This window comes from Mustela nivalis (assembly GCF_964662115.1).
Source record: "Mustela nivalis genome assembly, chromosome: 13".
NCBI classification, from domain to species: domain Eukaryota; kingdom Metazoa; phylum Chordata; class Mammalia; order Carnivora; family Mustelidae; genus Mustela; species Mustela nivalis.
In genome coordinates this window covers 5,166,033-5,179,398 of record NC_139032.1, presented here as the reverse complement: position 1 = coordinate 5,179,398, position 13,366 = coordinate 5,166,033, and the positions used below count along the sequence as shown (strand labels likewise).

General features: G+C 36.9%; 1 protein-coding gene across 7 annotated transcripts in view; it reads left to right on the top strand.

Moving 5' to 3' along the window:
• RIC1 (RIC1 homolog, RAB6A GEF complex partner 1) overlaps nt 1-13,366 on the top strand; it is a 142,625-nt gene that overhangs the window by 86,772 nt on the left and 42,487 nt on the right. For 4 of the 7 annotated variants that reach the window (XM_082694269.1, XM_082694268.1, XM_082694266.1 and 1 more), the window contains 3 exons: nt 4,397-4,539; nt 4,844-4,977; nt 9,067-9,158. In XM_082694269.1, the coding sequence (XP_082550395.1) occupies nt 4,397-4,539; nt 4,844-4,977; nt 9,067-9,158 (369 nt within the window). Of the gene's footprint in view, nt 1-4,396; nt 4,540-4,840; nt 4,978-9,066; nt 9,159-13,366 lie in introns of all 7 variants that reach the window. The other 3 variants (XM_082694267.1, XM_082694264.1, XM_082694263.1) reach the window with 1 other exon arrangement.

Sequence of the window (13,366 nt, the reverse complement as noted above, 5' to 3'; positions counted from 1 at the left end):
CACAATATAAACAGTTTCATTGTCTATATTCCAGTTAATACATTACATAGTACCTCTCCTTAGTCTCCTTTAGGAGATTAAATAAGTGACTTCTACATATGAACAGTTAGGTAACATACTGCTGTTGGAGAGATCAGGTTGAGGAGAACTTTATAAGTTGGTTGTGGGAGTGTTAATTTATACAGTGTGTATGGAAATTGATTAGGCAAGGTCTGTCAAAGTTGCATATATTCATGGTCCGTGTCCAGCATTTCTCTTTCTAGGAATTAATCCTACAAATATTTCAAATTACATGCTTATAGGGTTTTTCATTGTTTACAGTAACAAAAGATCAAAAACTACCTAAATGTCAGTCAGTAGGGAGCTATTTAAATAAATTTTCTTACTTTTACACAATGCGAACAACATGCATCTATAGAAAAAATGATGGCTTTTTTTTTCTTTAATGGGGATGGAGGGGCACAGGGAGAAGTAGAGAGAGGGTTTTTTGTTTGTTTGTTTGTTTTAAAGATTCTGTTTATTTATTTGACACAGAGAGATCACAAGTAGGCAGAGAGGCAGGCAGAGACAGAGGGGGAGGCAGGCTCCCTGCCAAGCAGAGAGCCCAAATGCTGGATCCCAGGACCCTGAGATCATGACCTGAGCCGAAGGCAGAGGCTGCTACTTTCGAATATACAAGTTTAGGTGACTGGAAATCTCTAAGATTTTTCTCAAAACTTGAGAAAAATAATTGCATTTTAGAGAAGTATTATTATTAGTACCTGTAATACATACTTTTTGGAAATATGATTAGAGATCAGCTGTGTGATCCTGCATTAAGGTAGAAGACATGCTATTTGGACTTTATAACCAACTATTTTCCTGCCCACAACCAAAAATAGAAGTCATATGTAATTAGAGATAATGATTAAACTATTGCTTATGGGCATAATATGGCAAGACCTTTGCCATATTTTAGTTTTTGCTTGAAGAAAGAATAGGATTAGTGATAAGCATCCAACATTTGTCATTATTTGAGGATCCAGAATGTTTCGAAGGTGAGAAGTACTAATATAATATATAATTAAAACTCTTAATCTGTTTCTCTAATTCTACATAATACATACTAGTAAATACCACAGTTTATTCCATATCCTTCTCCCTGGCACTTAGAAGAGCCCTATGTAATATATAGTATTTAATATTTGTTACGGGTGCCTGGGTGGCTCAGTTGGTTAAACAACTGCCTTCTGCTCAGGTCACAATCCTGGAGTCCCAGGATCGAGTCCTGCATGCATCAGGCTCCCAGCTCAGGAGTCTGCTTCTCTCTCTGACCTTTTCACCTCTCATGCTCGCTCTCACTCTCTCTCTCTCAAATAATTAAATAAAAAATCTTTTTAAAAAAATCACCACTTCTCTGGTGTTAGCCTTTAATATTTGTTAGGCCATTAAATACATTTACATACTTCAGAATTGATAATTATGAATTAGATATTTCCCATTAATAATATTTGATTAATCAGAAATGGTAATCTGCTTTCAGGATCCTACTGTTAGCTTCTAAGATCCTAAATTAAGGGGGGGAAAAGGCTCCTCTGGCATATCAGTTATCTGTTAAAAAGCCCATGAAGTCAGATTGGGGAGGCTCTCTGAAGGTGTAACTTAGAATACATTTATGTATATTTTGTGTATATTTATACTTAGGGGTGACTTTCAAAATACTTAAAAACCAGGGGAGGGTGATAAGAAATGTGATAGTATTGATCAATACAGAATCCTGATATATCCCCTTGTGCCGAGAATTAATCCTTTAGTTGTTCGGTCTTTGTGACACTGGCAGCCACTGGGCACATACTCACGTGGCATGGACTGAGGCCTTTTTGCTACCTTTGTGGAAATACTCCGTATTTTAACAATTCATACCAGCCTTTGTTTTAGTGAGTTTGTTTACTTTCAGTTGAATGAGGAGGATCTTCTCTTTTCCTCTGGATTCTTCATGATGTTTATTATAGTTTAACGGTATGATCTTTTAATTCCAACGTCGGGATTAATGGATGCTATTTATATGGGTAGATTTTTCTTTTGACTCTGGGTCACATTTTGCTGTTTCTTCACACAGCTGGTAATTTCTTTATCCTAGCACTGTGGATGACAATGTGGAGTTTCTGAATTCTGTTAACTTTGTCAGAAGAGCACTGAGTTTTGCTTGGTAGGCAGTTAAATTACTGCAGGGTGACCCCAATCTTGTTCTTGTCATATGCAGTGATTCTGCTGTGGAAGTAGGAGTGGGGAGAAGGAGGATGTAGTTGGGGAAAACCTAGGCTGACTCCTGCAAACTGAAGGTCACTGGTACAACAGTGACTGTCCCGCTAAACTGCTTCTCTTGACATGTAGCAGATCTAAAACATACATTTTTTATATTATATTCACCACATGTTACATATAAATTTTACACTAAAATATAATCTGAAGGGGAAAAATAAATACTTCAGAGGTAAAACTTCCATAAACTCCCTTGATTACAAAATACTCTGAAGTTGAAGAAATGGAACTGCGTAAGGTCACATCTTATTCTATTCTTTTTAATATTTTTATAGTAGAGAAGAAAACACAATCAGTTCTTCAGTGTCTGAACTCCTTGGGGAATGAGTCATTGAAGTCCACTTGTAAAGAATTGAAGGTTTACTGTAAGAATTAAAATATTGCAAACTTTCCCTTCCCCTGACAGTATGCATTACAATATTTCTGAAATAGACTCTTCACACTTAATAGTATATAATAGCATATATTATAGGCACATCACATTTTTCATGTTTTCATTCGAGCATTTGATACTTTAATATTTTAAAGATTTTATTTCTTTGAGAGAGCACAAGCGGAGGGAGCCGCCGAAAGGGGGAGAAGCAGGCTCCCCGCTCAACTGGGAGCCTGACGCTGGCCTCCTTGGATCATGGCTTGAGAGGAAAGCAGATGCTTAACCAGCTGAGCCACCTCGGCGCCCCAAGCATTCGATGCTCTTGACTACTCTTTCTTCAGTCCAACTTACTCCCTTGGCTTCCTTGATAGAGCAGTTTCCACTGGTTCCCCTTTTCTTTCTCTGTGCCGGTACCTTTCCCCTTTCCTTTTCCTTTCTCCTTTCTGCTGCCTCCCGCAAGCGTTTAGTACCAAATACAACTAGCACTGCCTTAAGGGTTGGGCACACAAGAGTAAGCAAAGTGAGCATTTATTTGCCATTAGGTAAGTATATGTTAAATCTCTGTAAATAAGTTAAGTGCTGGGATCATACTCTATAATTACCTCTCATCAACCGAGCAGGCTTCTGAAAGGAGAAACTTTTTTTTTTTTTTCCACCTCAAAATTTCAAAAATCATTTACTAATTTTAATGCAGAGCATAGCACCTGTCATAGAGTGTGGGCTTTATAGATGGCTTGTTGTGCGAATGAACGTGAGGCTCAGTGATGCTCTAGAAATACTGGGATCTAGAACTATGGGTGCCAGTAAAGTAGCCTCTAGTCAAATGAAGTTCCTTGACTATAATTCAAGGAACTTCATTTGAATTATAGTCAAGGAACTTCATTTGAAGTAGTTAAAAGTAAACAAAGTTAACCTATTGTGTGGAGCACTGGGTTGGTGCATAAACAATGAATCTTGGAACACTGAAAAAATACAACAGTTATGTTCTTTGGTTACAGTAGCCATATTTCAGGTATACAGCCCGCACATGGGGCTGTTGGCTACCATGTTCAATAGCACAGATGCAGAGCATTTCCATCACTGCAGAAGGTTCTGTTGGCCGGGGCTAGAGGATTGCTACCTCTGCTTTTAGCTCCAGATTGTCAGCCTGTCATAAGTTGTTCTTTATTTTTTTTTAAAGATTTTATTTATTTTATTTGACAGATAGAAATCACAAGTAGGCAGAGAGGCAGGCAGGGAGAGAGAGGAGGAAGCAGACTCCCTGCCGAGCAGAGAGCCCGATGCGGGGCTCGATCCCAGGACCCTGGGATCATGACCTGAGCCGAAGGCAGAGGCTTTAACCCACTGAGCCACCCAGGCGCCCCATAAGTTTTTCTTTTTATTATTTTCTTGTCTTTTTCCTTTCTTGTCCGCTTTCATTTATCCTTCCATCTTTGAATATGCTATTTCAGTATTTCTAGTTTTTTAGAAAACTGGTTGATCAAGTTTGTGACAATGAATGCCCACAGTCTTTTATTTTTTCCAGAATTTCTGATTCTAGATCAAATTACATATAGGTGAACCTACTAGACAGCTAAGTTACAGATGAATAACAGTTTTGTAAGTTGGTTCATGATCCTCTCTCTTTGAATAGGCTCCAGAGCAATCACATTCATAACTCACTGCTTTTCCAGTATGCTCGCTTAACAGGTAATTGGTTCTAAATTGCTTATCTCCCTTCAGTTTGCAGTCTGTGCTGGAGGATCTCCTCGTAGCTACTTCTGATGGCCTGCTTCATCTTATTCACTGGGAAGGAATGACAAATGGAAGGAAGGCTATTAATCTTTGCACAGTACCTTTTTCAGTAGATCTGCAATCATCTAGAGGTAGTTATACCTTCTGCATGGGGTAGAACCTGATGTTTAATGTTTGATATAATCTGCTTAGATATTTGCTATAGGTGAATATTGATTTTTCTATTTTGAAATTAATTATACAGGGGGAGTGTGTGTGTGTGTGTGTGTGTGTGTGTGTGTGTGTGTGTAGGAAGGAATGTTTTAATAGTTTGGTATTCTTAGATCATTATTTTTGCCCTTTTAACTGTTCTTACAGGGTTTGCAAACAAAAATGTGAAAGCGTTATTTACTGTACTTATATTCACGTTTCATGTGCTTGTGTTTTCATCAGCAGGTTCATTCCTGGGTTTTGCTGATGTGCACATCAGAGACATGGAATACTGCGCCACACTTGATGGGTTTGCTGTTGTGTTTAATGATGGTAAAATTGGATTTATTACACCAGTGTCAAGTAGATTTACTGCAGAGGTAAATTTACTATGGAATGTTTATTTTCTTTATTTTACATTTATTAATTTTAGTTTTGTTGTTAAGTCCCTCCCCTACTTTCTTATTTAAGATTTTAGGGTTATTGTTAACTAATTTTTAAGTCAAAGTAATATATATAATACTTAAAATAATACAAGTAGACAATTCTATTAGATATGTTGAAGAAAAATGATAGTTCGCTTCGCTATTTCCTGCTCCCTTCACCTCCACTTTCCATTCTCAGAGACAACCATTTTATTTTTTTTCACTGGTTATTTTGTTATCTATCTTTACCACTCTGAGTGTTTTCTTTAACTTTTAGTTTTTAGGCTGTTTATTGACTTCTGCTGCAGGAAAAGACCATTTGTTTCCCTGTTGCTAGCACATTCATATATTCTTCCTATCTTCCTAGTAGTTACTATAATTTTGATCAATTACTATTCATTATTTATATTGTTATTGCTTTATAAATCCTAAGCCATGTGATATGTTTTGATTATTTTTTCTTTCCTGCACATTTCCCTTTCCACTGGAAATTAATAATTGTTTGTTTTTTGTTTATTTTTTATGTACTTAACACTAACTCAACCCCAGATTGTCTGTGGTTTGTGTAGATATCTTCTCAATTCTTTCAGACACATTAGACGTTCTCTTTGTTTCATCTTCTTGAAGAAATTTCTTTTGGAAGCTTCTGGATTGCTCCAGACTGAACTGCTTGCTCACTGTACCTTTAACAGTTGTACTTTTGGGTTTTCATCATCTATCACTTGAGGATTTGCTTCTTTCCTTTAGTTGTATGTGATCTTTTCAAAGTTAATGACTAACATATGATAAGTTAATATATTAATTTGGTTGCTGTGACAGAGACCCAGAGTAAAAATTGGATGCACTGAAAGCTGTGTGGATTTTGATGGGTTTGGTTGACCCTGTTCTTCACCATAGGGTGAGCTAACTAGATTGTGTCCTTTCCTTTCCTATGTCCAGTGCTCATCGGAAGAGAGTCCTGTAGTTTTTTCCAGAGACTATATATCTGGCTGGCCCAATATTCTGGGTTTTAAGTTATGGTGGTGTTAGAGGATCTGAATTCACTTATCTGTGTTGTCAGTGTGGTCGGTCCAGAGACCACTAGGGTTTTTTATTTTGTTTTTCTCTGAAGAAAAATCTCCAGTTTTCTGTTGGAGGGAAGGTGAGTTATTTCTTAGCTGCTCAGATTGTGAAGATATTATGGGAACCCAGCTGTTGCCTAAACAGGCTTTAAAAATCTGAAAGTCCTATTACTTTTAGTTCAACCTTTATGAGAAATCTCAATCCTCAAGCCTTTTTTGCATCCTACAATGTTAATTTAGTTGTTTCTCAACATTCTTGAATGCAGGTGAAGGATTCTACTCCTCCATATGCTACCTAGCTTTTAAAATGTTCTCATACTTCCTCCTCTCCTTTTCATTGTCCTTGTCAGTTTATGCTGTTGAAAAAATCTTCTCTGTTAGAAAACTTGGGGCTTTAAGAGTCAGAGAAGCTAAGTATTCACATTCAGTGTACTCTCTTTAACTGGAAAAGATTGTAAGTTTTTGTTTGTTTTTAGAAAGAGAAAGAGAGAGCATGAGCAGGGGGAGGGCAAAGGAAGAGGGAGACTTGTCCCTCCTGAGCAGGGAGCCCTGCATGGGGCTCAATCCTAAGACCCCTAGATCATGACCTGAGCTGAAGGCAGATGCTAAACCTGCTGAGCCACCCACAGGTGCCCCAGATTCTAAGTTTTTAAGGGCATATTGTTTTCTGTGTAGTATCAGCTTTAATATCCCTAAAACTGTTTTTCATTATCATCTTTATTCACATCGTGAAGTATTAAATAGTACATTTGTGGTAATATGTCAGTATATAAAAACAAAAATAAACTTTTGAAGAATTTAATTTTTTACAAGGTATATTTGTAATTATGTTTGGGATTTAAATGTTTTTATTGAAAACAAAAGGCTGAAAAGGTGGCTCAATTCTGAGTATCAGCTTTTATCTTTTATTTATTTATTTATTTTTTTAAAATTTTATTTGTCAGAGAGTACGTACAAGCAGGGGACACTGCAGTTGGAGGGAGAAGCAGCCTCCGTGCTGGGCAAGGAGCCCAATACAGAACTTGATTCCAGGACCCTGATATCATGACCTTTGGCAGTTGCTTAACTGACTAAGCCATCCCGGCGCCCCATAGCTTTTATCATTTTTTATTAGTATTTGTTTCAAGAAAATTTTCCAGGAAACTAAGAATTTTTTAAAATAATGAAGAGCAGATGGGCATTATCAAATAAGTTAGAAAATATAAATTAGGGAAATATGTATGTTTATTATTGGTAATTGGGAAATAAAATAATGACCTATTTATATGTTTCATATATATATATATATGCATGCATGCATTATTTAGATGCTTTGTAAAAATGTTGTTTGGCATTTTTGATGCATTTAACAGATGTATTAAAATATGTCAGATTATGCCACTCTTCTGCTCAGAACCCTCTAATAGTACTAGATAATTAGGACAAACCTACTGAAGACAACTAGAAAAGCTGGAGAAAAAAATTTTTTAATGTGCCTCAAGACTTTGGAGAGCTAGCAAGTCTGCAAAGAATTACCTGGCAAGGGGGCAGAGGCCCAGTGAGCTAAGCCCAGTGTGTGAGGTCACAGTGAGCATGAACAGCAGAGCTGTACATGGTGACTTGATGGTTCTCACAGATGTGCTAAGGGAAAGCAGCTGGACATGAAAGAATATGTGCTATGATTTTATGTAAAATTAAAAATAGAAATATAGGCCATTTTAATTAGAGTTTATATGGTCGCATATTCTTGGTCTAAAGGAAAAGAAGGACGTGATTACCAATCAAGTCTGGATATTGGTTACTTCTGTGGGGTGAGGGGGTATTGATCAGGAGGAACCTGTTGGGGGCTTTTAGATTCTGATCATTCTTGGCCTGAGTGCTCGCTAATTCCACAAGGTCTGCTTTGGGATATTACTGAGATGTGCAGTCTTGACTTTTTGTATTCTTCTCTAATGTATTATTCATAATGGAAAACTTATTAAAAATTGAAGATACTTCAGTGATTCCCTATATGTAAATTAAAGGAAAAGCCAAGGAAATTTTTATTGTGGCTTTTAAAGCCCTGTAAATTTGGCCTCGTTTTACATCTGTGATCTCCTCTTCTGTGACTTCTCCTTCCCTCCTTGCTCTCCACTCCATGTGCTCGGGCTTCTTTGATCTACACTGAACATGCCAGAAATGCTACACAGTAGGGCCTTTGTACTTGGTATATCTTCTTGAGTACTTTCCTCAAAATACACCTGCATGGGAAAAACTGTTTAATATTGTATCCTTCTCCCATACTGTTTCCTATGATTGCTTTATTATTTTTTTCTGTAGTATTTATCAGTCTCTACAACACTGTACAATTTTTATTTTAACTTGACAGCCTCCTAACAAATAGAAGGCAAAGATTTTGGCATTTTTGAGTACGTGCCACATCCTTAACACCTTAAACAGTGCTGGGTGAATAGTGGGCCCCTGGAAAACACTTGCCTCAGAAATCAGTTAATTTTAATCTAAGCAGTGGTTCGGGGAAATAATGCTCAGTGCTACCTTTACCACTTTTTTATCATCTAAAATAGTTTGTTGTTTTTTTGAAAAACAAAATTCCTACAGAAAAGGAAATAAATATGCCACATTTAGATAATTGATTATATAGCTCACTTGGGGATTAAATAAAGTCTACAGTATTGGATCTTATAGTGTTTATTATTGTGATCATCCAAAAAGAAAGTGCTATATTGCAGTGTGCTGTGTTTTTGTGCTTATTAAACTAATAGTCATGATGATCTTTGCCTTAGAATTTATAATCTAAGATATCCTTGATTTGACAAATAAAAAACAGATGGTAGAGCTGAATCTATTCTGTTTTCTATAGTAAAAAAAAATAACATATAAGCTTAATAGTTTCATTCACTTATTGAATACTTGTTGAATGAAACAGTATGTTTAATGAAGGAAAATTATACTAATTACAGCTTATTTGGACTTTTAAAACCTTCATTATTTTTCTTTATTACAGCAGCTTCATGGAGTTTGGCCACAAGATGTTGTTGATGGAACTTGTGTAGCAGTAAATAACAAGTATCGACTCATGGCATTTGGTTGCGCAAGGTAATTAATAGAGACGTCTTCATTTTTTAAAAAAAGATTTTATTTATTTATTTGACAGAGAGATCACAAGTAGGCAGAGAGGCAGGCAGAGGGGGAGGGGGAAGTAGGCCCCCTGCTGAGCAGGGAGCCTGATGCGGGGCTCAATCCCAGGACCCTGAGATCATGACCTAAACTGAAGGCAGAGGCTTAACTCACTGAGCCACCCAAGCACCCTGATATGACTTCATTTTAAGAGTCATTGTCAAAAATAATGGGCTTTTTAAAAAATATATTTTTACATATTTTTTAAACATAAAGTGTTCTAAATATACTTGTAAACTTTTTCATGGCTATCATAATTTAGTAATCAGCCTTAATATAAAATCTGAAAACATTTTATTAGATTGAAGCAAACAGATCTAAAGATTTAGGATAATTGAGTGTTGTAACGGTGAGCTTTTCTTCAGTGGTAGGAACTTATAACTTGAGTTACAAGTTCAAAAGATGAAGTCAGCCTAAATTTAAGTTCCTTATTATTTAAAAGAGAATTAGGAAGATTTTTTTTTAAGATTTTATTTATTTATCTGACAGAGATCACAGGTAGGCAGAGAGAGAGGAAGGGAAGCAGGCTCCCCGCTGAACAGAGAGTCCGATGCGGGGCTCGATCCCAGGACTCTGGGATCACAGCCCAAGCCGAAGGCAGAGGCCCTAGCCCACTGAGCCACCCAGGCGCCCCTATTTTTCTTTTTTAAAAATAATCCCTTCTTCTGGCTAGTATCCAAAATCTATAAAGAACTTAAACTCAACACTCAAAAAATAAAAAATCAGTTAAGAAATTGGCAGAAAACAACAGAATTCTGCAAAGAACACAACAGATAGCTTATAGACACATGAGAAAATGCTCGACATCACTCATCAGGGAAATAAAATCAGAGTCACAATGAGATATCACCTCACACCAGTTAGAATGACTAAAATGAACAGCTCAGGAAACAGTAGATGTTGGTGAGGATGTGGAGAAAGGGGAACCTTCTCACATTGTTGTTAGGAATGCAAACTTGTATGGCCACTCTGGAAAACAGTATGGAGGTTCCTCAAAAAGTTAAAAATAAGACTTACCCTATGACCCTGCAATTGCACTACTGGGTATTTATCCAACGGATACAAAAATGCTGATTTGAAGGGGGTACATGCACCCCAGTGTTTATAGCCGCATTATCCACAGTACCCAGAACACAGAACCCAAAAGTCCATTAACTGATGAATGGCTAAGTAAGAGGTGGTATACATGTACAATGGAATATTATGCAGCCATCAAAAAGAATGAAATCTTGAAATTGCAATGACATGGATGGAACTGGAGTGTACTATGCTAAGCAAAATCGGTCAGAGAAAGATACCATGTGAGGTCTTTAAAAAAAAAAAAAAAGATTTTACTTACTTGAGAAAGAGCATAAGCTGGGGGAGGGACAAAGGAAGAGGGACAGGTGGACTCTCTGCTGGAGCAGGCACAGGACTCCATCCCAGGACCCTGAGACCATGACCTGAGCCAAAGTCAGATACTTAACTGAACAGAGCCACCCAGGTGCCCCAACAAATACGGTATGATGAACATAGGGGAGAGAAGGAAAAATAAAATAAAAATAGAAGGAGGCAAACCATAAGAGATTCTTTTTTTTTTTTTTAAAGATTTTGTTTATTTGACAGAGAAATCACAAGTAGGCAGAGAGGAAGGCAGAGAGAGAGAGAGGGGAGGAAGCAGGCTCCCTGCGGAGCAGAGAGTCCGACGCGGGGCTCGATCCCAGGACCCTGGGACCATGATCCGAGCCGAAGGCAGAGGCTTTAACCCACTGAGCCACCCAGGCACCCCCCATAAGAGATTCTTAACAGTAGGGAACAAACAGGGTTGCTGGAGGGGAAGTTGGTGGGGGGATGGGCTAGACAGGCAATGAGCATTAAGGAGGGCAGTTGTGATGAGCACTGGGTGTTGTGTGCAACTGACCAGTCACTAAATTCTTCCCCTGAAACTAATACTACACGATTTTACTAAATAGAATTTAAATAAAATCTGTAAAATAAAATTTAAATAAATAAAATAAAATTTAAATAAAATAATACTACACTATATGTTAACTAAGTAGAATTTAAATAAAAATCCTTTTTAAGACATCAGTGTTGACATTGCCTTTGAATTTGTGGATGTGCCTTAATGAACAAATTTAAAGCTCACACATAGGATCAATTTCTTGTTTTAATTCTGACAGTGCAGGTTTTAGAACTAAAATACTGAGTGAGTACAGATTATTCACTCAACAAGTATCTTTGCATCTCCCATGCACCAGGCACAATTCTAAGCACTTGGGATATGTTAGAAAATAATAAGATACCAGACTTGATCGAGTTTATATTTTAGCTCAAATAAAAAGATTATATTAGAATCTTAATAGTAATGCCTTACAATATATAGGGTGCTTTTTTAGCCTCAAAACTCTCTTAAATACGAAATTTCATTTTGCCCTCAAAGTGAGACTTAATGGTTCTATAGAACATACATCTAGTACTATCTCTAGCTACATCGAGTTGAGTATCACAATATTTTGATTAGTGTAAATAATACATGTTATAAATCATACATAATCTGTGAAGTGGTGAATCCTACATACTGCTTCTCAGGAGATAAATGTAGAAATAGAAGTTAATTCAGCTCAGTATAAGAAAGAAAGAAAAGTGTATTTTTTTCTTATTCATAGATTTGATTTGGTTACATTTTGTTTAGATATTTTAAATCTATGTTTATTAGCACATTTTGCCTGTAATTTTTTTCTTATTCCACTAATTAATCGAAGTTATGCTTGTGTCACGAAGCAAATTGAAGACCTATTCCTCTCTTTCTCTGTTTGAATGTCTGCTTGAATTTGTCATTGAAGCTATCTGAGCCTAGAATTTTCTTTGTGGGAAGTTTTTGATTACTGATTCAATTCAGTTTTAAAAGTAAATTTAAGGGTTAGATTTTTCTCTTTTCTTAAGTCATTTTGACAAGTTAGATTTTTCCAGGAATTGGTATCTTTCATTTCACTGTCAAATAAATTGGCTGAAAATTTATAATATCCTTTTTAACTTTCGTATTATAAAATAAAAACATACTTACAGGTAAGTGCATGGTCCAGATACTCAGATTTACAAATATTACAAACGCCCCTCTGTTCACAAACCGGGTTAAGAAATTGAGTGTTGCGAGCCAGCCCCAGTACTTACTAAATCCCAACTCCCATCTCCCAACACAATTAAAGTAACCAATTTTCTGTCTTTGTGATGATCGTTTCCTTGTCTTTATAGTTTTACCACCCCTGCGTGTGATCCTAAAGAGCATAATTCAGGTTTACCTGATTTTGAACTTTATGGGAGTAGAATCATATTCTAAATACATTTTGGGTCTTCTTGCTTCATGCTGTTTGCCAGTAGCAAAAATCATTTTTTGATTGATTTATAGTGTTCCAGTATATGAACGTGTCATAATTTATCTGATTTGTTGTTTAACGGACATTTATATTGTTTTCTTGGTTTATAAAAAAGGGGGAACATTTTCTTACATAACTCAGTGTCTTTGTCACATATGAGAAAATTAATGATACATCCCAAATAAGATCTAATTCTCAATCAATACTCAGACTAACCCAATTGTCACCAAAATTTCTTTTATAGCTTCTTGTTTTAACCAGAGTAAATAAAAATTAGTGATTTGTGTTTGGTTACTGTTTCCATGTAGTTGCCTTTTTCCTGTAACAACCCATACACCTTTTTCTTATTTTCATGACATCAACTCTTTTTTTATTTTTAAGATTTTATTTATTTGGGGGCGCCTGGTGGCTCAGTGGGTTAAAGCCTCTGCCTTTGTTCGGCTCAGGTCATGATCTCAGGGTCCTGGGATCGAGCCCCACATCAGGCTCTCTGCTCACTGGGGAGCCTGCTTCCCCTTGTCTCTCTGCCTGCCTCTCTGCCTACTTGTGATTTCTGTCTGTCAAATAAGTAAATAAAAGTCTTTTAAAAAGAAAAAAAAAAGACATTTATTTGACAGAGATACAGAGAGAAAACACAGCAAGGGGAATGGGAGAGGAAGAAGCAGGCTTCCTGCTGAGCAGGGAGCCCAATGTGGGCCTTGATCCCAGGACACTGGAATCATGACCTGAGCCGAAGGTAGATGCTTAACGACTGGCCACGCAGGTGCCCTA